We start from the raw sequence: 21,704 nt of genomic DNA on the forward strand, positions 1-21,704 counted from the left end.
CAACTGTCCCTCGGAGAGCTCTGAAATAGATTATGTCCTTTTTTTTTTTTTTTTTTTTTTCTTTCTAACAGGTCTTGGACTAGGGAAGCCTATTCTCTCTTGAAAGAAAATTAAAATTCAAGGTCCATGACTCATGCTGCTTGCTATTTAGGAGGGCCTTTTGGGCTTAGAGCAAAGAACAAAGGCTGTAAAGTCATCCCAGGAATCAACTAGCCATAAAGATAGGGAAGACATACAAGAATGTCCGGACTGGCCCGGCGCTTCCCTATCTCCTGCCCTTCTGACCTAAGTGAAATGTTACACAGAAGCTTGGCTGTTACCTCGATCTGCATGTACAGTCAGTCTGTTGATGTTTAAATGAATCAATCATGTGAAATCGCGCCAATTCCTCCCTGCTGATGTTTAAATGAACCAATAATGTGAAACCGCGCCAATTCCTCCCCCAGCCCCAGACCCTTTTCTATAAAAACCCCTAGCTTTCAAGCCTCTACCCGGAGCTCTGCCATTAAACTACCTCATGTATTTAAATCAAGACAGTCATTTCATGATTCTTTGGGTGCACGCCAAATCGGGAATTGAGTGGGGGTTTCCCCACTAGGTTCTTGGTATATGGAAAGGTTTAAAGGAGGAATAAGTGAAGGGATAATTACAGTCTCAAAAAAGTTTTTTTTTTATTTTAATTTGCCACAAGATTTCTGCAGTAGTAAGCTGCCCACATGGCCTGCTCATCTGAGTCAACCCTATACCAATGAAATGACAGATGTCACAGCAAAATGTGTGTGTGTGTGTGTGTGTGTGTGTGTGTGTGTGTACATGAGTGCATGTTTACATTTGGCCATAGTTTTTCTTTCAGAGATAGGTTCTCTTAATGTAAACTGGTTAGCCTGGAACTAGCTCTGTAGACCAGGCTGGTTTCAGAACTCAGATCTTCCATCTGCTTCTGACTCCCAGAGTCAGAATTAAAGGTGTTCACCACCAAATTTGGCTGCTTCACTGATAAGCAACACTGAAATCGCCAGCTTGTGCTTGCAAATATATCTTTATTATCATTAAGGAAAAGGACACACAACCCACTCAGTTTTCAAGAGCAGACTTTCAAGGTATATGCCATCAGAAAGCAGGGAATGGGACTACTAGTCATCACTAAAATTATGCTTGATTCATCACATAATGTTTTGATAATGAAGCTGCAAAAGGAGAAACAACCAAGATGTCAGTACTCAAATGGGAGTGAGGTTTATCAACTGATAATCAAAGGGCTGTCTTTTCATCACAGCCCTGAATCTATTTAAAACTTTTAAATATTTTTTTTGTTTGGTGCTGGAGAGATGGCTCAGTGTTTTATAGTGCTGACTGCTCTTCCAGAGGTCCTGAGTTCAATTCCCAGAAACCACATATTGGCTCAAAACCAGGTGTAATGGCATCTAATGCCCTTTTCTGGTGTGTCTGAAGACATTTGCAGTATACTTATATACATAAATTAAACAAAAATATACTTAGTTGTCATGTGTATAGGTGTCAACTTGTGTGTGTGTGCTTGAGTGTGTGTGTGCGTGTGTGCACCTGAATGGGTATGTGCCTATGTGTGCATGCCTGTGTGTGTGCATGTGTGACCACACACATGTGTACTTGTATCCATGGGTATGTGTGGCTATGTGTGCTTGTATATGTATGTGTGAGTGTGTTTGTGTTTGTGTTTGTGTGTGTATGTGTGTGAGTGTGTGTATGTGTATGTATGTGTGTGTGTGTGTGTGTGTGTGTGTGTGTGTGTGAGTTAAGGGGAGTACATGCATATGCTCCAATGCCTGGAGTGCATAGATAATAACTTGTGGAATCAGTTCTCCCCTTTCACCAATAGGTTCCAGAGACTGAACTTCTCAGGCGTGGTGGCGTTGCCTAAACTGCTGAGCCATCTCAGGTTAATTTTGAGTAACTGTGCACATTGGCAAAGGACGACTATCATCCATAGCATGAGTTCCAATCCCGGCCTTCTGCAATAGATCTCTGCCCCATTTCTCAATTCTCAGTTGTTCAGTACATTACCTAGTTTAAGATCAGAGAGAGCAGCCAGGAGTGAAGCCACAGACCTATAAATCACGTCAACTTAGGAGCTGAGGCCAGGGAATTGACAGAGTTTGAGGGAGTTTGAGGTTAGTCTAGGCTACATAGAGTGACTTTGTCTCAGAAAAACCCAAATATTTAATTCATAAAATTATTTTAAATTTGAATTCTGTTCCCTTGCCAAACTTGGTCTACTCAGGGTGAATATAGCAGTGCATCCCCTCTGCAGTAGGGCCGTGAGATGGTGGGGCTCATGTCAATCATTCTGTTCTTCACTACTGAGATAAACCTCTAATAGATCACTCAGGAGCTCATAAGTGTAAGGCCTTCCCTGGACAATGACACAGCCTCTGCCCGTGACCTTGCAGACTCTAGCCAAACCTGATGTCCACACCCTTATCCTGCTTTGCACTGAGATGGTATAAATGGCACCCCTACCTCTCTCCACCTGGGATGTGGCAGACACAGGAATCTCCCTGAAATTTGGGGGTAACGTTCTTTATCAGAGTTCATCCTTTACATGTGGAAGACCCAGGATTCAGTCCCCCACACAAGAAAGACAAAGTACCTTCCCCATACTGGTAAGTCTACAGAGAGTCAAAAGCAGGTCAAGACCAAATACATTAAGGTCCAACCACTGACACTAGATTCAACAAGAACAAGTTTCTAATAATTAAACCAGAAATGTGAAATCAGACAGACATTCTACCTGATTACCTATAGAATGACAGACCCCAATGACAAGGGATGTTTCAGCACATCATAAAAGCCAGAAGGACATTGTAGAGCCTTTTCAAAATCCTGAAGGAGAAGAAACTAATACCAATTTATAAACCTGAGACTGAGTGAAAGGGAAGAGGTTCAGGATTCAAGGCAAGCCCTGGATCATAAACTTTTAGGCTAGCCTTAACTACATAGCATTTAGAGTTTACACAGAGAAATCCAATAAGGTGGGGGGACTCATTTTTTCTTTTACTCTTTTTGGGGGGAGATGGGTTAAAGGTGCCTTGCAAACTGGAAATCAACTTTCAGTTCCGCAGCCTGGGTGCAGGGTTTGGGGACTGTAACACCACACCATGACCACTGAAAAGAATTCCAATGAAGGCAAGTAAAAGTCAAAGGAAGTTAGGCAAATGAAGATGATGACAGCTCAGTGATGAAGGTACCCAAGAGGGGGCTGCACTCAGGAAAACCCATCTTTCCGTTAAAGAGTAGATATGAGGAAACAGTACCCCCCCACACACACACACACTCTACTGTGGCCCTGAGACTGTTGACATAACTGTATGTGCTGAGTTCCCAGAACTAGCAATACTTTCTTTTCCCTCCCTCCCTTCTTTCCTAATACAGAACCTTGCTCTATATCCCTGGCTGTCCTGGGACTCACTATGTAGACCAGGCTGGCCTCGAACTGACAAGAGAGCAACTTGGCTGCCTCCTTACTGCCTGAATTAAAAGTGTATGTTGTGCTTAGCCAGGTTTTTGTTGTTGTTAATGTTGTTTTGTTTTGTTTTGTTTTGTTTATGTGATGATTTTGCAATGAACTCAATCTGGCTGCCAAACTTACAGAAGATGACCTTGAACTTCTGGACCCTCCTGACTCTACTATTTACATATTAGACATTTATAGCGCAATGTCTGTTCTGTGTGATGCTGGAGATCATAAATTTAGTCCTATCTTTTCACAGAAAGTTCTTCTCTCTTTTAACAATGCATTTTTATATAGAACTTTTTAATATGTTCAACATTGCTTTCAATAAATTTTTGGGAAGGTTTCTGTCCGATCCCCTGGAACTGGAGTTACAGACAGTGTGAGCTGCCATGTGATGCTGGAGATTGAACCCAAGTCTTCCGGAAGAGCAGCCAGTGCTCATAACGACTGAAGAAACTATCCAGCCCCAGAAATGGTTTTAAATTAATTCTAGTTTAAGTCAAGAAGCAGAGCTTACCCAGACAGTGGCAGATATCCCCTTTTTCGTAGTCGATAACACCTCCTAAGCAGTGGGCTTCTCTCCTCCCACACGTACACATCCAAAGAGCCATTGTTACAGGTGACAATGACATGAACAGGGTCCTTCAAAGAACATCCAAGTGATAGTAGACTGGAGTCAATGTCACATAAAAAGACAGGGAGAGGGCCTAGGAGATGGCTCATCAGGGAAAGGCACTTGCTGAGCAAGCCTGGTGCTCTGAGCCCGTGTTAAGGGAAAAAGAGACTAACACCAGGAAGTCGACCTGTGACCTCTGCAAGTGTTTACACACAGACAAATGCATATGTGCACTCCCCAACAGTATGAAGTTTAAAAAATGTCAATCTATTTAAAAAAAAAACCCACTGGAGGGAAAACATTCCAAACATACCACACAGAGTCTCAAGATTTCTTCTGGGCAGTACTGAAATGTCTGCAGACGGAGACCATTTATGTCGAAGAGCAAGAGAGAGGATCCAGTTGAACAAACAATCACATCCTTATCACTGACTCCCATCCATTCTGCGCGCTCCTTGCAGTCTTGCAAAGAGAAACTAGCTACCAAATGTCCTGTTCCAAACAAACCAAAAACAGAGAGGCAATTTATTCAGTCACTTAAATGAAGGAAATATCCTTAATGCTTACTCAAAAGCATATCTCTCCTTCCATGGCATGCTAGTCTGAAAGAGACAATGAAAACAGTCCATTGGTCAGACAAGTTCATGTCCTGTGAAGTCCATGTCCTTGGACACAGAAAAGCAGGCTATGATATAGGGATGGTGTGGACAGTCAGTAGCTTAAACATTGCAAAGACAACTGTACTGGCAAAGGACAGTAGTACTCAGTCCCTAATGCATGACAGAAATGGAAACAAGTCTCCCTGAGAAAACTGTAGATTGCTATTATAGTGACCATCAAACAGGCACAAGTTTACATCTGGCCAAGGAGCATCCTGCTCCCTTTACAAAAACATCATGTGGAGCATCATCATACGGTGATCCACAATCAGGCACAGTTGAGTGGATCGCCAACTTTGAGGACAGTCTAGTCTACAGAACAAATTCCAGGTTAGCCATGGCTGCACAGAGAACTGTAATACAGTTCTCATGTGGCAGTGTGTGAAGAGCAGTCTGCTGTACCATAGAGGTACTTTCATTGCTACTTCATAATGGTAATTTGTTACTGTTAAGATTCATGACTTAAGTATTTTTGAAGATAGAAATTTGCCATCGGGTTCATAACCCATAGGTAGAGAACCACTGCCCTAAACATTTTGCCACCCCATAATATAGTTCGTTATTGCTTGTCATTTGGGGTTTTTGATTTTGAGACAAGGTCTCACTATGCATCCATGGTTAACCTCGTACTCACAACATAGATTAGACTGACCTGGAACCCGGGGAATTCTAATTGTTTCTCATCCTAAATGCTGGAATTTAAGGTGTGCACTACAAATTCTTGGCCCTTTATTTTTATTTTTAAAATTCTTCAGTGTGTGTGTATGTATGTATGTATACATCTGTGTGGGCATATGTATGCATGTGCACATCCGTGTGAGTGTATATAGGCATGTGCACATGCTAAACCATCTTCTCAGCTCCATATGTTTTGTTTGTGAGACAGCAGCCTCTATGCAGTTTTCCTGACTCAGTCTCCTGATTTGGGGCATATGACATCATGTCTGGATTGAGAACTTTCTAAGGTTTACCTTGAATAGTTACTTTGTTCTCGATCTCTTCCAGCTTCATATCAAATGTGGCAAATTTTGTGGGGTCTGGGGGTATAGTACTGGACATCAAGGTTATCCTGTCTTCCCTTCTTGGAGTCCAGAAGGCTCTTTGGCACAATGAAAATTTGAGATCGGTAGACACAGGGGCAGAGAATTCTGATGTCCTCAGTAAGCTGCTCATGTAAAACACCTGCAGAGAGAATTGCCCAGGGGAGTCAATGAAGAGTGAATCTCTGCAGCCTGACACAGGCACACTCCACATGAGGGGCTTTCAAAATAAACCCAGGAGTGGCCGCATCTGTTCTTCACCCAGGACAGGGTGGAACAGTCATTGCTCCCACTCAGGGTCAGAAAAACTCACCCTCTTCCTGCCCCTCCCATCATATTCAAAGACAGAATGGAGTCCCTGACCCTGGTCATAAGGCCCCTTGGTCATCCAACCCCAATGGACGCATCTGGCAGAGCTTAGTTAAGTACATTTTTCCTGTGCAGAGTAGTAGTCCAGGGTGTTCTGAACTTTTTTTTTTTAAACTGAGGCATTGAGACTGTCATACTGTAACCCAGGCTTCTTTGAATGTATATCAATGTATAAAACTAAATAAATATGCAAGGGCCCTCAGGAGTACTTGACCTGTGAACAGACCATTACTCTCCCAGTACCTAACAACCAGGTACCAGAGAGCTGGCAGTTAAGAGAGAAGGCAGTTTATAAAGCACTGGGTATGGTAGTACTTATCTGAAATGCATGTCAGCCAGTGATTGAAAATTGCTTTCTATCCAACAAAGGTGTCCGGGACTGTTATTTCACCTGCTTTTATTTTTTGGCTGAGCCACAATTGAAGGATACTTCACTATAATAGACATTTGCCATTGTGACTGGTCACATGACTGCTAAAAAGCAGAATATTCTTTCCTGACTGTAGGATGGCTTTTCTTATGATGGGGCTTAGGAGAAGGGGAGTGGTCTGCCTGGACCTCCCTGAGGACTGTACTTTCCCACTGTCTGCCACCTTAACCCTGGAGTTGCTAGAACCCACCTACCTTTGTCAAGACATGTCTTTGTTTCCCTATCAGAAGGACCCATTTCTTCTGAGGAGAGCAGTGAAGTTCATCAATACCGTATGGGAATACATTCACCTTGGAAATGAGGTGTAAGTCAGGAATCCTAAAGATGTAGAGGTTTCCCAAGATATCACCTACCTGAAATCAGAGCAGCAGCACCAGGTCAGTGGGGAAAAGGTTAAGCATGGAAGAAGCAGTGTTATTTGCTCTGAGATTCACCACTGTGTCTCCAAGTCCAGTAATGAGGCCCAGAGCTGTGACCAGCCTGCCTCTCAGAGTGTCTGCACTGATCCCATGGAATAAGGCATTCTAGACCTGGGGGATGACTCAGTAGGTAACTCTTTGTGTGTGTGTGTGTGTGTGTGAGAGAGAGAGAGAGAGAGAGAGAGAGAGGCAGAGAGAGAGAGAAAGAGAGAGAGAGTTGATACATACATGTACATGCAGGCAAAATATTCACACACTAAATAATTGTTTTTCCCTTTTGTATATTTTGAGAAAGGATTTCTCTATGTAGCGCTGGCTATCCTGTAACTTACTCTGTAGACCAGGCTGGCCTCAAATGCAAGAGAATCATCTGCCTCTGTGACATGCACCACCATGCCCTGCAGGATTTATTTTTAAAGAACCTTTTGTAGGGCATGCTAGCAAATGTCTTAAATCCCCACACTCTGAGGGCAGAGGCCATCTGATCTCTGTGAGTTAGACTACTCTAGTCTACCCATGAGTTCTAGGCCAGCCAGGTTATGTCATGATACTCTGTCTTAAACTCATGAGGTAGGGTGTGTGTCAAGATTTTCCACCCTAAAACACTCTTCCCCAGCAGTAACTGGGTCATCAGCATTATCCATTTTCTGTATATGTGATAAAATTCACATTTTTCTCTACTGTCTACAACCAAATTCATTGATTCAGGACTAATAAACATTTCAAAGACAAGAAGATATAAAATCACTTAGAAAAAGTGTGTGTGTGTTCTTGTGCTTTTTATTTCTATACTTAAGCATGTGTATGGAGATTATATACTGGGGCATAGATGGAAACCAGAGAAGGCTGCCCGGTACCCTGTTAGATCACCCTTCTTCCGATTTCCTGAAAGAGTCTCTTATTGTACCTGGAGCTAGGCTGTCTTGGCTAGCAGCCATCTAGTCCCAGTGACCCTTGTGTTTTCATCCCCAACAACACTGGGGTTATAGGCACATTTAGCCACATCCCATTTTTTTTTTATGTGAGTGTCAGGGATTTGAACTCGGATCTTCATGCTTGCAAGGCAAACACTGCTCCCCACTGAGCCATCACGCCCCAGATGCCAGGAAAAAAATTTAATGTGTCAAAGGCTAAGGGATAGTCATGTTTATGGTATACTGTGATTGACTCTGAGTGTTTGCAGAGACTCCAAGAAGGTAAGTTGAGATTTGACAGTAATGGGACCTCAAATTGGCAACTGTTGTATTCTGTGTGACTATTCCAGATTTGGTGGTGGTGGTGGGGTGCTTGTGACTTACCAAGACAATTGGGCTATCATTTGTAAAGACAGCTTGTAGTAATTGACAGGAAGACAACAGGCCCGTAGTCGCCAAAACTTTCCTGTTGTGGCAGTCCCACAGTTTGATATTTGATTGCATATCTATAGTGACTGCAATGTGCATCTCAGGGAGGGTAGTCATCCGTGTGATATAGGAGGGTTGTACTGGGCTTACCCAGGTCATAGCACCCTGGAGAACAAGAGCATCATCATGTCTGAGCACCTCTAGTTTAACTGCTTTCACACACCAGGTTCATTTGGAAACCTTGTCCAGACTGGAATCCCTTCTTACTTACAAAAAAAGAATATGCAATTTCTAAGCATCCCTCACTGGACATGGTAGCATAGATCTAGAATCCCAGTCTTGGGAGGTAGAGGCAGGAAAGTCATTAGTATCTTGAGGCCAGTCTGGTCTACAAGGTCAAGATGCAGGCCAGTTGGGACTAGTATTACAAGACTATCTCAAAAATAAATAAATAAAAGTAAATAAACACAGGGCTGCAGAGATGGCTCAGCAGTTAAGACTACCAGCTGTTCTTAACAAAAGGAGCTTGGTACAATTCCCTATACACCCAGTGCAGTTCACAACTGTCTGTAATTCCACTTCCAGGAGGTCTGAATCCCTCACATGCAAATACATGCAGTCAGAATAACTTTGTACATGAAAAGAAAGAGAAACACAAAGAAGAAAATCAAACATCTATATTATTTGTGGCAGGATTGGACAGGGAAATGGGACACATGCATTATGCTCAGAGGGGAGCACACACTTACTATACAGACCAGGGAGTAGAACATGGCTGCCAAGATGGCTCAGCAGGGAAGTACACCTGCCACTAAACCTGATGACAGGAGTTCAATCCCCAGGAACCACATGGAAGTGGAGAACCAACTCCCACAAACACGCATGAAGAACATTCAGCAGCCCCGTGCTCAGAGCCAGTTCACCTTTTACTCACAGTGCAGCAGGGAACATGGGCCTGTCATCAATTCTAGTGGGGATGGGTGTGTTTTTGTTTTTGGTTTGTTTTTGTTTTTTGTTTTTTGAGACAGGGACACTCTATACTCTGGCTCTCCTGGAACTCTCTATAGAAACCAGGCAGGATTCAAACTTGCCTGCCTCTGCATCCTGAGTTCTGGAGTTAAAGACCTGGCCTGCCACTTCTGGCAGTATTAAGTTTTACAACAAATGAAACAAATCTATTCCCAATGAATCAATTCAATGCTGATTATTGTATCATCAATGCAATAATAGCTGCAAATGAGAAAAACAGGTATCTTCCAGGATTTCCTTTAGGTTAAAAAAAAAAATTACGGGGCAGGAGAGAAGGCTCTGTGGTTAAGAGCACTTTCTGCTCTTTCAGAGGTCCTGAATTCAATTCTAGCAACCACATGGTGGCTCACAACCATCTATACTGGGATCTGATGCCATTTTTGGGCATGCAGGTGTACATGTAGATAGAGCAAATAAAATAAATAACTAATTTTTTTTAGAAGAAATCATACACACATATACACACAAATACACACAGATACACACACACTCCAAATTGATCCATTCTTAACTTCTTGTAAAGCTCAAGTCCAAGTGGATCAAGGACCTCCACATAAAAGCAGATACACTGAATCTAATAGAAGAGAAAGTGGGGAAAGTCTCGAACACTTAGGCATAGGGGAAAAGTTCTTGAACAGAACACCAATGTCTTATGCTCTATGATCAAGAATCGACAAATGGGAACTCATAAAATTGCAAAGCAATTATAAGGCAAATGACACTGTTACTAGCATAAACTGGCAACCAACAGATTGGGAACAGATCTCTACTAATCCTACATACAATAGAGGGCTAATATTCAATATATACAAAGAAATGAAGAAGTTAGACTCCAGAGAACCAAATAACCATATTAAAAAATTAGGAACAGAGCTAAACAGAGAATTCTCAACTGAGAAATCTGGAAGGGCTCAGAAACACCCAAAGAACTGTTCAGTATTCTTAGTCATCAGGAAAATACAAATCAAAATGACCTTGAGATTCCACCTCATATCAGTCAGAATGGCTAAGATCAAAAACTCAGGTGACAGTAGATGCTGGAGAGTATGTGGAGAAAGAGGAACACTCCTCCTCCATTGTTTGTGGGATCGCAAGCTGGTACAACCACTCTGGAAATCAGTCTATTGGTTCCACAGAAAATTGGACATATTGCCACCTGAAGACCCAGCTATACCACTCCTGGGCATATATATAACCAGAATATTCTCCAACATGTAATTATGACTCATGCTCCATTATTTCATAGAAGCCTTATTTATAATAGCCAGGAGCTAGACTGAGCCCAGATGTCCCTCAACAGAGAAATGGATACAGAAAATGTGGTATATTTACACAATGGAGTACTCTTCTCAATCACTCTTAACTATAGAATTAATGTGTTTCTCACACAGAAGTGGATGCTCACAGTCAGCTATTGAATGGATCACAGGGCCCCCAATGGAGGAGCTAGAGAAAGCACCCAAGGAGCTAAAGGGATATGCAACCCCATAGGTGGAACAACAATATGAAATAACCAGTACCCCGGAGCTCTTGACTCTAGCTGCATATGTATCAAAAGATGGCCTAGTCGGTCATCACTGGAAAGAGAGGCCCATTGGACTTGCAAACTCTATATGCCCCAGTACAGGGGAACGCCAGGGCCAAAAAGAGGGAGTGGGTGGGTAGGGGAGTGGGGGGGGTGGGTATGGGGACTTTTGGGATAGCATTGGAAATGTAAATGAGGAAAATACCTAATTAAAAATAAATAAATAAAAAATAAATTAAAAAAAAGAATTAATGTGTTTCTCATCGTAAACTATATAATCAATGGTCAAATTTTATAGTTTCTCTTAATTTGTCATTTAAATGTGAAGTTAAAATATCTCTCATGTTGCCATTTATACACACACAGACACACAGACACACACACATATGTGTGTGTGTGTGTGTATATATATATGTATATATATATATATATATATATACACATATATATGTATATATACATATATATACACATACACACACATATATGTGTGTGTGTATATATATATATATATATATATATATACATATATATATATATATATATACACATGTTTGATCTCTCAGAAGAAAATATCCACTGTGCCTCCTTCTGTTCCATCAAAGCTTTTTATTTTCTTTAAACTCTTCTTAAAGAGTGTTCATGCTGTTAATAGATTTATCTCTTTTGTAAATATATGAGCTCCAGGAACCCCACTCAGATCCACTTCCGATGGACCAAACAGATTCCATTCTAGATAGACTATTGATTGGCAAGTATACTTAAGTTTCTACCTTTTAACTATTCCAGGGGCTGGGATTCCTCTCCTGTTCCCTGGGATTGGGACTCCTCTCACCCCAACCACCAAGACCTAAGGGTTTCTAATGTACACCTAAGAACATTTCTTTTTCTCTCAAAAGCACTTGACTTTATTCTCTTCCTCAAATATACATAAGTGTTCCAGCACCTTGCTATTTCCAGGTGTTTACTCAAAATCTACATCCAGGACAGCTCCAGAGAAGCAACTCACAGATGCATCAGCGCCTGCTCTCACAGACACGAATGCTTCTACTGGACCTGCTCCTTCCTACCCACAGATGGTCCCACAGATCCTGCACAACAAGGGAACAAGAGACTCTCCTAAGACTAGACCAACACCCCATTCCCATTTTCTTAGTTTTTCCAGGCATGTGGTCCCAAAGTCAGCAGAAAGCAACTAAAGATTACAATGACCCTATTCCTGATTCACCTTTGCCTCTTTCTAGTTTCTCCTTTTTAAAATTAACCCAAAATGGAGGCATGTTAGCATTTTTTCAGAGCTCCACCCAACAGTTACTGGGCAACAAACAAGTAGGCCTGGCTTCCTATAAAAGGGGCTGTATGGATTCAATGCAATCCCCATCAAAATTCCAACTCAACTCTCCACTGAGTTAGAAAGGGCAATTTGCAAATTCATCTGGAATAAAAAAACCTAGGGTAGCAAAAACTATTCTCAACAATAAATGAACCTCTGGTGGAATCACCATGCCTGACATTAAGCTGTACTACAGAGCAATTGTGATAAAAACTGCATGGTACTGGTACAGGGACAGACAGGTAGACCAATGGAATAAAATTGAAGAACCAGTAATGAATCCACACACCTATGGTCACTTGATCTTTGACAAGGAAGCTAAAACCATCCAGTGGAAAAAAGACAGCATTTTCAACACATGGTGCTGGCACAACTGGTTGTTATCATGTAGAAGAATGCGAATTGATCCATTCCTATCTCCTTGTACTAAGGTCAAATCTAAGTGGATCAAGGAACTCCACATAAAACCAGAGACACTGAAATTAATAGAGGAGGAAGTGGGGAAAAGCCTCGAAGATACGGGCACAGGGGAAAATTTCCTAAACCGAACAGCAATAGCTTGTGCTGTAAGATCAAGAATTGACAAATGGGACCTCATAAAATTGCAAAGCTTCTGTAAGGTCAAAGACACTGTCAATAAGACAAAACGGCCACCAACAGATTGGGAAAGGATTTTTACCAATCCTAAATCAGATAAGGGACTAATATCCAATATATATAAAGAACTCAAGAAGCTGGACTCTAGAAATTCGAATAACCGCATTAAAAAATGGGGCTCAGAGCTAAAAGAATTCTCACCTGAGGAATACTGAATGGCTGAGAAGCACCTGAAAAAATGTTCAGCATCCTTAATTATCAGGGAAATGCAAATCAAAACAACCTTGAAATTCCACACATTCCTCACACCAGTCAGAATGGCTAAGATAAAAAATTCAGGTGACAGCAGATGCTGGCGAAGATGTGGAGAAAGAGGAACACTCCTCCATTGCTGTTGGGATTGCAAGCTTATACAACCACTGTGGAAATCAGTCTGGTGGTTCCTCAGAAAACTGGAAATAGTACTACCAGAAGATCCAGCAATACCTCTCCTGGGCATATACCAAGAAGATGTTTCAACTGGTAATAAGAACACATGCTCCACTATGTTCATAGAAGCCTTATTTATCATAGCCAGAAGCTGGAAAGAACCCAGATGTTCCTCAACAAAAATGGATACAGAAAATGTGGTACATTTACACAATGGAGTACTACTCAGCTATTAAAAACAATGAATTTATCAAATTCTTGGGCAAGTGGATGTATCTGGAGGATATCATCCTTAGTGAGGTAACCCAATCACAAAAGAAGTCATTAGATATTCACTCACTGATAAATGGATATTAGCCCAGAAACTTAGAATACCCAAGATACAATTTGCAGAACACAAGAAAAATCAAGAAGAAGGAAGACCAACGTGTGGATATTTCATTCCTCCGAAGAGTAGGGAACAAAATACCCATGAAAGGAGTTACAGAGACAAAGTTTGGAGCTAAGACTAAAGGATGGACCATCCAGAGACTACCCCACCCAGGGATCCATTCCATAATCAGTCACCAAACCCTGACACTATTGCATATGCCAGCAAGAATTTGCTGAAGGGACCGATATAGCTGTCTTGTATGTAGGTCTCAGTGCCTGGCAAATACAGAAGTGGAAGCACACAGTCATCTATAGGATATATCACAGGGACCCAAATGGAGAAGCTAGAGAAAGTACCCAAGGAGCTGAAGGGGTCTGCAACCATATATATGGAACAACAATATGAACTAACCAGTACCTCCAGATCTCCTGTCTCTAGCTGCATATGTAGCAGCAGATAGACTAGTCAGCCATCATTGGGAAGAGAAGCCCCTTGGTCTTGCAAACTTTATATGCCCGAATACAGGGGAATGCCAGGGCCAAGAAGTGGGAGTGGGTGTGTAGGGGAGCAAGGGTGGGGGGGGGTTATAGGGAAATTTAGGGATAGCATTGAAATGTAAATAAAGAATATATCTAATTTAAAAGGGGGGGGCTGTTTGATTCCCCCTTGCTCTCTCTGTCCCTTCTGTCGGATTCATTTCTCTCCTTAACCAATTTTTCCCCTCTTTCCCTTCCCCCTTCCCTCTCCACTTCTAGTGACCTGCCTCGCCTCGCCTCTCTCCCATTTTCCATTTCTCCCTCTCCAGCTTTCCCTTTCTCTACTCCTTTCTCAACTCTGCTTCACAGAACCTACATAAATTCTATTCTGCACTATACACATTGTATGTCTCCTACCTCAGGGGAAGGGATGCCTCAGCATGGGTCTGCCTGCTGAGTAACACCTCCCACCTCACTATACTTTCCTCTACAAAACATATCCTAGTCTTTTTAAGAACACAACACAGTCTACTTCTTTCTCTGTCTACCCTGGACTGTTCTAGGAGTCTCTGGCCATTCTCTCATATGTATAAAAAAAACCTTTATCATGTCATTGAGCAGTAATGTCAACAGTTTCTTTCCTGGACCCCAACAAATAGCATGGGAAAAAAAAATCAGAGCATTTCCAGAAAAATCAGGAACAAGACAATTATATCCACACTTTCTACTCACAGTTATTATGGTATCGTTTTAGCTAGAACAATAAAAAAAGAGAAACAAACAAAAGGGTGGCCAATAGGAAAAAGAAGCCAGAATTACTTCATTTGCAGACACTATGAGCCTATACTTTGAGACCCTATGACTCCTCTGGAAAACTCTGAGAGCTGATAAACTCCCAGCAAATTGGCAGGCAACAGAAATAACATGGAAAAAAAAATCAGTGCCCTTCCCATGCAGCACTAAACAAAGTGAAGAAGGATCAGGGAAGCCTTCCCATTCACAGCAGCCTGGAACACCACCCTGAAGGGGCCTGCTGGGCGGGGTATGCACTTTTGATCCCAGCAGGCACAAGTTAGCAGATCTCAGGCCAGCCTGGTCTACAAAGTTTCCCTCAAGGCTCTTACAAAGTGAAACCCTGTTTCAAACCAGAAAAACAACAACAAACAAATCCTGATGGTTAGTTAAGCAGTATAGAGCAATTAATAGTCTTGCAGAGGACCCTAGTTGGGTTCCCAAAGCCTAAATATTATCTCACAGCCTCTGGCCTCTGCCAGCCAGCACCAACCATAAACTAACACAGGCACACACATATATATATATAACCAAAACTATATCTCAAAAAAAGAATATCTAGTAGTAAACCCAAACTTGTAGGAGAACAAACTCTAGGAAGAAAACTTTGAAACACTGACAGGCCCTGTACAGATGGCTTAGCAGAGGACCTGAGTTCAGTGCCCACAGCTTACAATCATCATCAATTACAGTTTTTAAGGGACCTGACATCCTTTGTGACCTCCACAGGCAGCAGACACACATGGATTACACATACATATATGCACAGAAAACACTCATACATATAAAATAATTCATTCTAAAAATAAAAAAAAATGTATGAAGAGGGAAAAATCAGGTGTGGTGTTGCAATGCTTTGATCCAAGCACATGGGAAGCCAAGGTAGATGGATCTGTATGGGGACTTCTGGGACAGACTGGTGTGTACTGGGGGAATCCCGTCTCATCATTCTCAACAACAAAAACATAAAATTAGAATTCATATGAAGGTAACTTTTGCCACTTATCAGCCAGACTCACCTCGTGAACATCCCAGGTCGAAATCCTATTCGTGGAAGTCACCATACAGACAGCAGACTTCCCTTGTCCATTTCTTATTAAGCCATGCCTTGAGATATAACATGGATGTGCCCGAAATTCTGCAAGGAAACCCCAACAATATGTGGACACAAGGCAAGTGAGGGACAACTCTAACTGAAAGAGGTACATTTCCCTTCCCTCTGCCACAAAGTAGGCTTGGATAACAGCTGTGGAAAAGATGAAGAGAGAGGCAGCCATGCACACTACAGGCTGGTCATTGGTTCAGATACATTCATTCTTTAGTCTGTTTCTATAGAGACAAAATGAACACTGGGGCCTGCGGCTGTAACTCCTGGGCAGAAGAGTTCTTGGTTCTGTTCCTAGAGGCCTACAAACTAAAAACATACTCATTTGGAGGCAGAAGGCTCCAAAGTTCAAGGTCATTCATATTTGTTACATGAAGGGTTTGAGATCAGCAAAGGGTACATCAGATCCAGTCAGAGGGAGAGAGAGGGAGGAAGAGAGAGAGAGAGAGAGAGAGAGAGAGAGAGAGAGATCAGGTGTAGAGACATACAAGTCTCATGAAGGTAAGCAGCAGATCTTGAATTTCAGGCCATCCTAGTCTACAGATCAAGTTCCAGGCTCGCCACAGCTATGTAGTGAGACCTTATCTCAAAAGAAACAGAAAAGATAAAATTCATGCCTTCAGAAGAATGGATTCCATAAAGTTATCTTCTGACACACAAACACTGTGCCATGTACACACCTCACATACAGAGACACAAAAATAATACATGTAAAAATTTTCAAAACATCTCTACATCAAAAACTGTTTGAGGAAGGTTTTTGAAAAAGTTAAATACTAAAGCCTATTTGGTAATTTCCACAGTAAATTCTCTCTATAATCTGGGAAGAGTATGAAGCCTTAAGGTAAAGGGAAGGATAGGGCTGGTTTTAAGATGTTGAGCAACCAGTCAGTAGATTACAGATTGGTTCCAATGTAGACTAGTACAGCAGGCCCATCCTGTTAAACTATAATTCCCTTCTTATTAAATGAGAATGTAGGACTGCACAGACTGGGAAAAACAAAGTGAGGGTCTCTTCTAGCGTATCCAAGACTATACCAAATGCCACAGGAATTTCTTTGTAATTGAAATCTTCTGGCTTTGCCCGGGTCTTGGCGTGTTCTTGCCATGTTCTGGAAATGAAGAACTGCTTCCATGTCTCTAAGCCATGGAGCTGTAGGGTGACCCTGTCACAGTAGAGCCATCTCTTCTGACACAACTTCCTGAAATACACAGTTGATATCCCATCAGGCTGACCCCAGTCACCTCACCTTAGAACCACAGTTACTGTATGCATGCTTTTATTCACTAACCATCCTCACACAGCAGAGGTCCACGTCCAGAATCAGAAGGCCTCTACTTCCCTCTCAGCCCCATCTTGTCCCCTCTTCCCATCCCACCCTGCCCCTCTCCTTACCTCCACAGGACATCACTGCTTGCAAGTTCATTCCAGTTCTATGGGAGAGAAAAGAATCCTTAAACCAGCAACTCCCTCCCTCTCCTGTTCTCAATTTGCTCTGGGCTGGGTCTACACAGGTTAATCAAACAGTCCTAGCTCTGCAGGCTGAGCTAGCCTGGGTAGACCTACCCCAGCAAACACAAGTCACCTTGTGAGGACTGAGAGGAATGAGGGCCAGTCTCCAAAGGTCTGACAAGGAATATCAAGGATGTCACATATTAGCAAAACATCTCCACAAGGTAGATTGTTCCATTCATTTAGTAGAATTTTGTTATCACTGTTACTGTTCTGAGATAGGTTGTCTAGTCAACTGGGCTGGTATTAAATTCAGTGGTTGATCTTAACCCAAACTCCTGATCTTCTTGCTTCCACCTTACAAGTGCTTTAATTACAGACATGTGCCACTAATCCTACCTCAATTAACCAGATTTGAGGTCTTCATACTGGATAACACTAAGCCATAAGCAGTAGATATGTCAGTTTGCTATTGTGAAGGATGGAGCTACTGTTGGTCAAGAGAAGCAGCCAAGTCTCCAAGACACTAATGTGTCAGAGCTTAGTAGACAGGTCTGAATAAGTTAATTTTAAGGAGGGAAAGAAAGAAGGAAGGGTGGGAGGAAAGAATGAAGGCAGGCTGTGTGAGTGTGATGCTGGGGTATCTAAGACTGTAAGACTGAGTGGGAAAGGTCAAAGGGCCTCATGTAGGGTGCACGGAATGGAGGAGTTCAGCCAAGGAGCTTTTACCTTGTTCACTTTGGCAGCCTGTAGCAAACTGTAAGCATCCAGATAGGAGAGGATTTTCATCATAGGCAAACTAGGTAGATGGATCTCCATCTTCAGTGGCCTAAGTCGACACTGACTCTTCTTTCTCCTCCCAGCTTGTTCTGATTTTAAAGACTTGGCCAAAGATTTCACAGGATTGCCAACCACAGGCCATCAGCCTTTGGTTGGAGCAAGCTGCAGCTGTGTAGACTCTCAGCCTGACTCCCCTTCCCCTCTCACTGCAGCCAGAAACACTCAGCTGAGAGTGCTCACACCTTAACTCACTCCACAGTGATTTTCATTGCATAGATGAGCTCAACAACCCCTTCCTGGCACTGTGGAGACCAAAAGCACATGATCTGGGGCTGCCCCCATTGATGATGTACTTGTTAGAACTTTTCTAGAAAATCCTGAGTAACACACTAAGTTTCAACAGGTTCAATTGCTTATGTGAAGTCTGTTAGGTTTCTGCAAATTACTGGTGTAGGGAAACTGGTTTCCCTGTTCATGTCTACCTTGAGACCTGAGTTAGATCAGCAGGACCCACCTCTCTGTGCCTGCACAGCCTCTGAGATCATGTGCTTGTGTACTTAGCTTTCTAGTAGAAAGTGGCGGTCAAAGAGGACACCTGATGTTTCCTGCTGGTCTCTGCACATACACAGGCATAGGCACTCCTGCATATACTTTTACATGTACTGCACATGAATTCCAGGCCAACCTAGGCGAAGGAGAGGAAAGTTACTGTTTTATTAAAAAGAGAAAAGTAAAAGTGTCATGCTGATTTCATTCATGCTGTTTATGTTCCTAAGTAGAAATCAGAATGTATTTTCATTCTAAAATTATTTTCACATGTGCATCCACAGGTAGAGCTTATGTCCTGGACCTTTTAAACCGGGAATAATCACTGTTTTTATCTTGAGCTCTGCACAACTGAAAAACCCGTGACCAGTGATCAGAGTCACATCTGCATGCCTGGCCACTGACTTTATGTCTCCGGTCACCTATTCCTGGAAAATAATTGGCTTCCTGGCAAAATTGGCATATCACTGGCCATTTTGTGACCAGCTTGCTCATCAATTAATGCAATTCTTTGTCATGCCCCACCTTGGCCCTTGCTTGGTTGGCTCTGTCAGGAGCTAGGCTGAATGTGTCACAGTGTGTCACAGTTCACCTGTCGTCAAAGGAAAACTTGAGGGAATCAGTTCTTATCTACTACATGTGTCCTCGGACTCAAAAACACATACAGCATCTGACTTCATGTTAAGTGTCTTCCCACCGGGACTTTTTATAACCAGTGTCGAGTCAACTAAATAAAATGGTTGGCTTTTATTTACTTGTACCACTCTGCTCTTGATTCTGGGCCCAGCCAACAGAACTATTGGCTGTCCCAAGCAAATTCACACGACCATTCTAGGACAAACTTCTAAGGAGAGCAGTGGTCTTAGATCATAATTACCCAAGTCTTATCATTACTGTGGGGAGAAATATTTGTGAAGTGTCAGCCACCAAGAGACACCTGCCCTTACAATGTCTTTCTCAGGGTTCAAAATGACCAAGGAATGTCCCAGGCAAGATAGTTGCTATGCTGTTCTAGTTCTGATGTCATTTCCAATATCCTTATTTCTTTGATTGACTGCTCTGTTCCAAGGCTAATAGACTTAAACAGGACTCATTTCTGCTCCCTCTTCTGTTGCCTTCAGTACTGAATTACTGGTGCACAGTCTTCCTGTGGAAAAAGCATACCACATCATGTCTTTATGAAGAGCAGAGTGTGTGCTGCTCATTATCACAGCATTCTTCAGCAGACCCAGGATGAGGCAGTCAAACCCAGGCTTTCAGACTGCATTTTTTGGGGAATTTCTTACCTGCTGATGCATATATCTGTGTGGCAACAAGATCAGTGGATTCTAAAATGTATGTGAACAGAAGGGAGCTTATGGTGTGTGGACAAAAGCAACTTAAGCAAATGCCTGCTCATCTCAAGCTAATAGCAAAGATGTTGGGAGCATCCCTGCACTTCTGTTGCCAGGTGTGAGTGACAGAACTTTGCTTATCATTCTGATGGGTTAGATTCATGATAGTACAAAGGGAAACAGAGGGAGGGGACCTGACAGGGTTATTCGGACATAATCATGGTTGCTAGAGCTGTAGTCAGATCAAGTTGAATCCCTCCATTTTGATAATGTTATGTATGTTTAAAAGAACACAAGATGCATCTGCATTTCTAGTCAAAGTGTCTGTCTATATCCTAATTGACAGGAACTCATCAGTTAGAAAAATTATGAAATTTTGTCTTATGTTTTTATTTTTATTTAAAGATGTATTTATCTTATATGTGAGTACACCATTGGTCTCTTCAGCCCCACCTGAAGAGGGCACCAGATCCCATTACACATGGTTGTGATCCACCATGTGCTTCCTGGGAATTGAACTCAGGTCCTCTGGAAGAGCAGTCAATGCTTTTAACTGCTGAGTCATCTCTCCAGTCCTTGCTTTCTTTTTTCAAGACATTTTCTCTGTGTAGTCCTGGCTGTCCTTTAAAAACTTACAGAGATCCAGGTGTCTCTGCTTCCTGAGTGCTGGGGTTAAAGACAGCACCATTCACATCAGGAAATTTAAATTAACTATCACTGCAGAATTTGTCATCAATAAGGAGGATCAGGTGACATGTCAGCTGTTCACAGGGTAAAGGCACTTGCAACTGACCCTCATGACTTGAGTTTGGTCACCAGGACCTAGGATGTAGAAGGTGGAAACCAGCCCTCCAAAGCTGTCCTCTGGCTTCCAAGGGTATGCCAAGGCAAAAGTTAATTTAAAATAATTATTTAATGGGACTAGGGAGAAGAATCTTGGATTAAGAGCACACACTATTGTTCTATGGGGTTTGAGTTCCTCTGGCTTACATCTACCTGTAACTACAGTTCCAGGAGGTTCTGTGTCTGATATGTATCAGCCTCTGCTCTCCAGGGCCCCTCTAGTCACATTCATAAGCCAATCCCTCCATATGTCAAACCACCCATATATGTCATCCCCAGCATACACCACCTCCAACATTAACCCATAACATATGCTACTCGATCCTTTTGCCATCTGCTATTCCACAGCGTATGCCACCCACAGCACCTGCATCCCCCAGCATTTACTGCCCCTCAGTATACATAACTAAAATATTTTTAAAAAATTTTTGTTGTTGTTAAACAAAAGATAATCTTGGAGGCTTGTGAGATGGTCAGCAGTCAAGAACACTGACTGTTCTTCTGAAAGTTTTGAGTTCAAATCCCAGCAAACACATGGAGGCTCAAAACTATCTTAAATGAGATCTGATGCCCTCTTCTGGTGTGTCTGAAGTAACCTATAGTGTACTTATGTATAATGATAAATAAGGCTTTGGGCCACAGCAAGCAGGGACAAACTGAGTTGACTGGAGTGAGCATGGCTGACCGAGTGAGCAGAGTTCCTAAAAAAAAAAAAAAAAA

The 21,704-nt window shown here is 42.2% G+C and overlaps 1 protein-coding gene across 2 annotated transcripts; it reads right to left on the minus strand.

Annotated features, from left to right (window-relative positions):
* Positions 1–959: 959 nt before the first annotated feature.
* Fbxw19 (F-box and WD-40 domain protein 19) lies at positions 960–18,316 on the minus strand. Of its 2 annotated transcripts, XM_011242961.1 has the most exons (11): positions 18,211–18,316; positions 17,425–17,462; positions 17,067–17,230; positions 15,943–16,061; positions 8,325–8,534; positions 6,802–6,960; positions 5,740–5,950; positions 4,423–4,601; positions 4,011–4,135; position 3,663; positions 960–1,019 (listed from the first exon to the last, which is right to left on the minus strand). In XM_011242961.1, the coding sequence occupies exons 1-11, from the start codon at positions 18,298–18,300 to the stop codon at positions 960–962; spliced, it is 1,356 nt and encodes a 451-aa protein (XP_011241263.1). In that variant the 5' UTR covers positions 18,301–18,316. The 2 variants fall into 2 exon arrangements, with proteins under 2 accessions (XP_011241263.1, NP_808371.1); NM_177703.3 differs by lacking the exons at positions 960–1,019; position 3,663 and adding an exon at positions 1,028–1,187 and having other exon boundaries at positions 18,211–18,307.
* Positions 18,317–21,704: the final 3,388 nt, after the last annotated feature.

Source organism: Mus musculus, chromosome 9 (assembly GCF_000001635.26).
Source record: "Mus musculus strain C57BL/6J chromosome 9, GRCm38.p6 C57BL/6J".
Taxonomy (NCBI): Eukaryota; Metazoa; Chordata; class Mammalia; order Rodentia; family Muridae; genus Mus; species Mus musculus.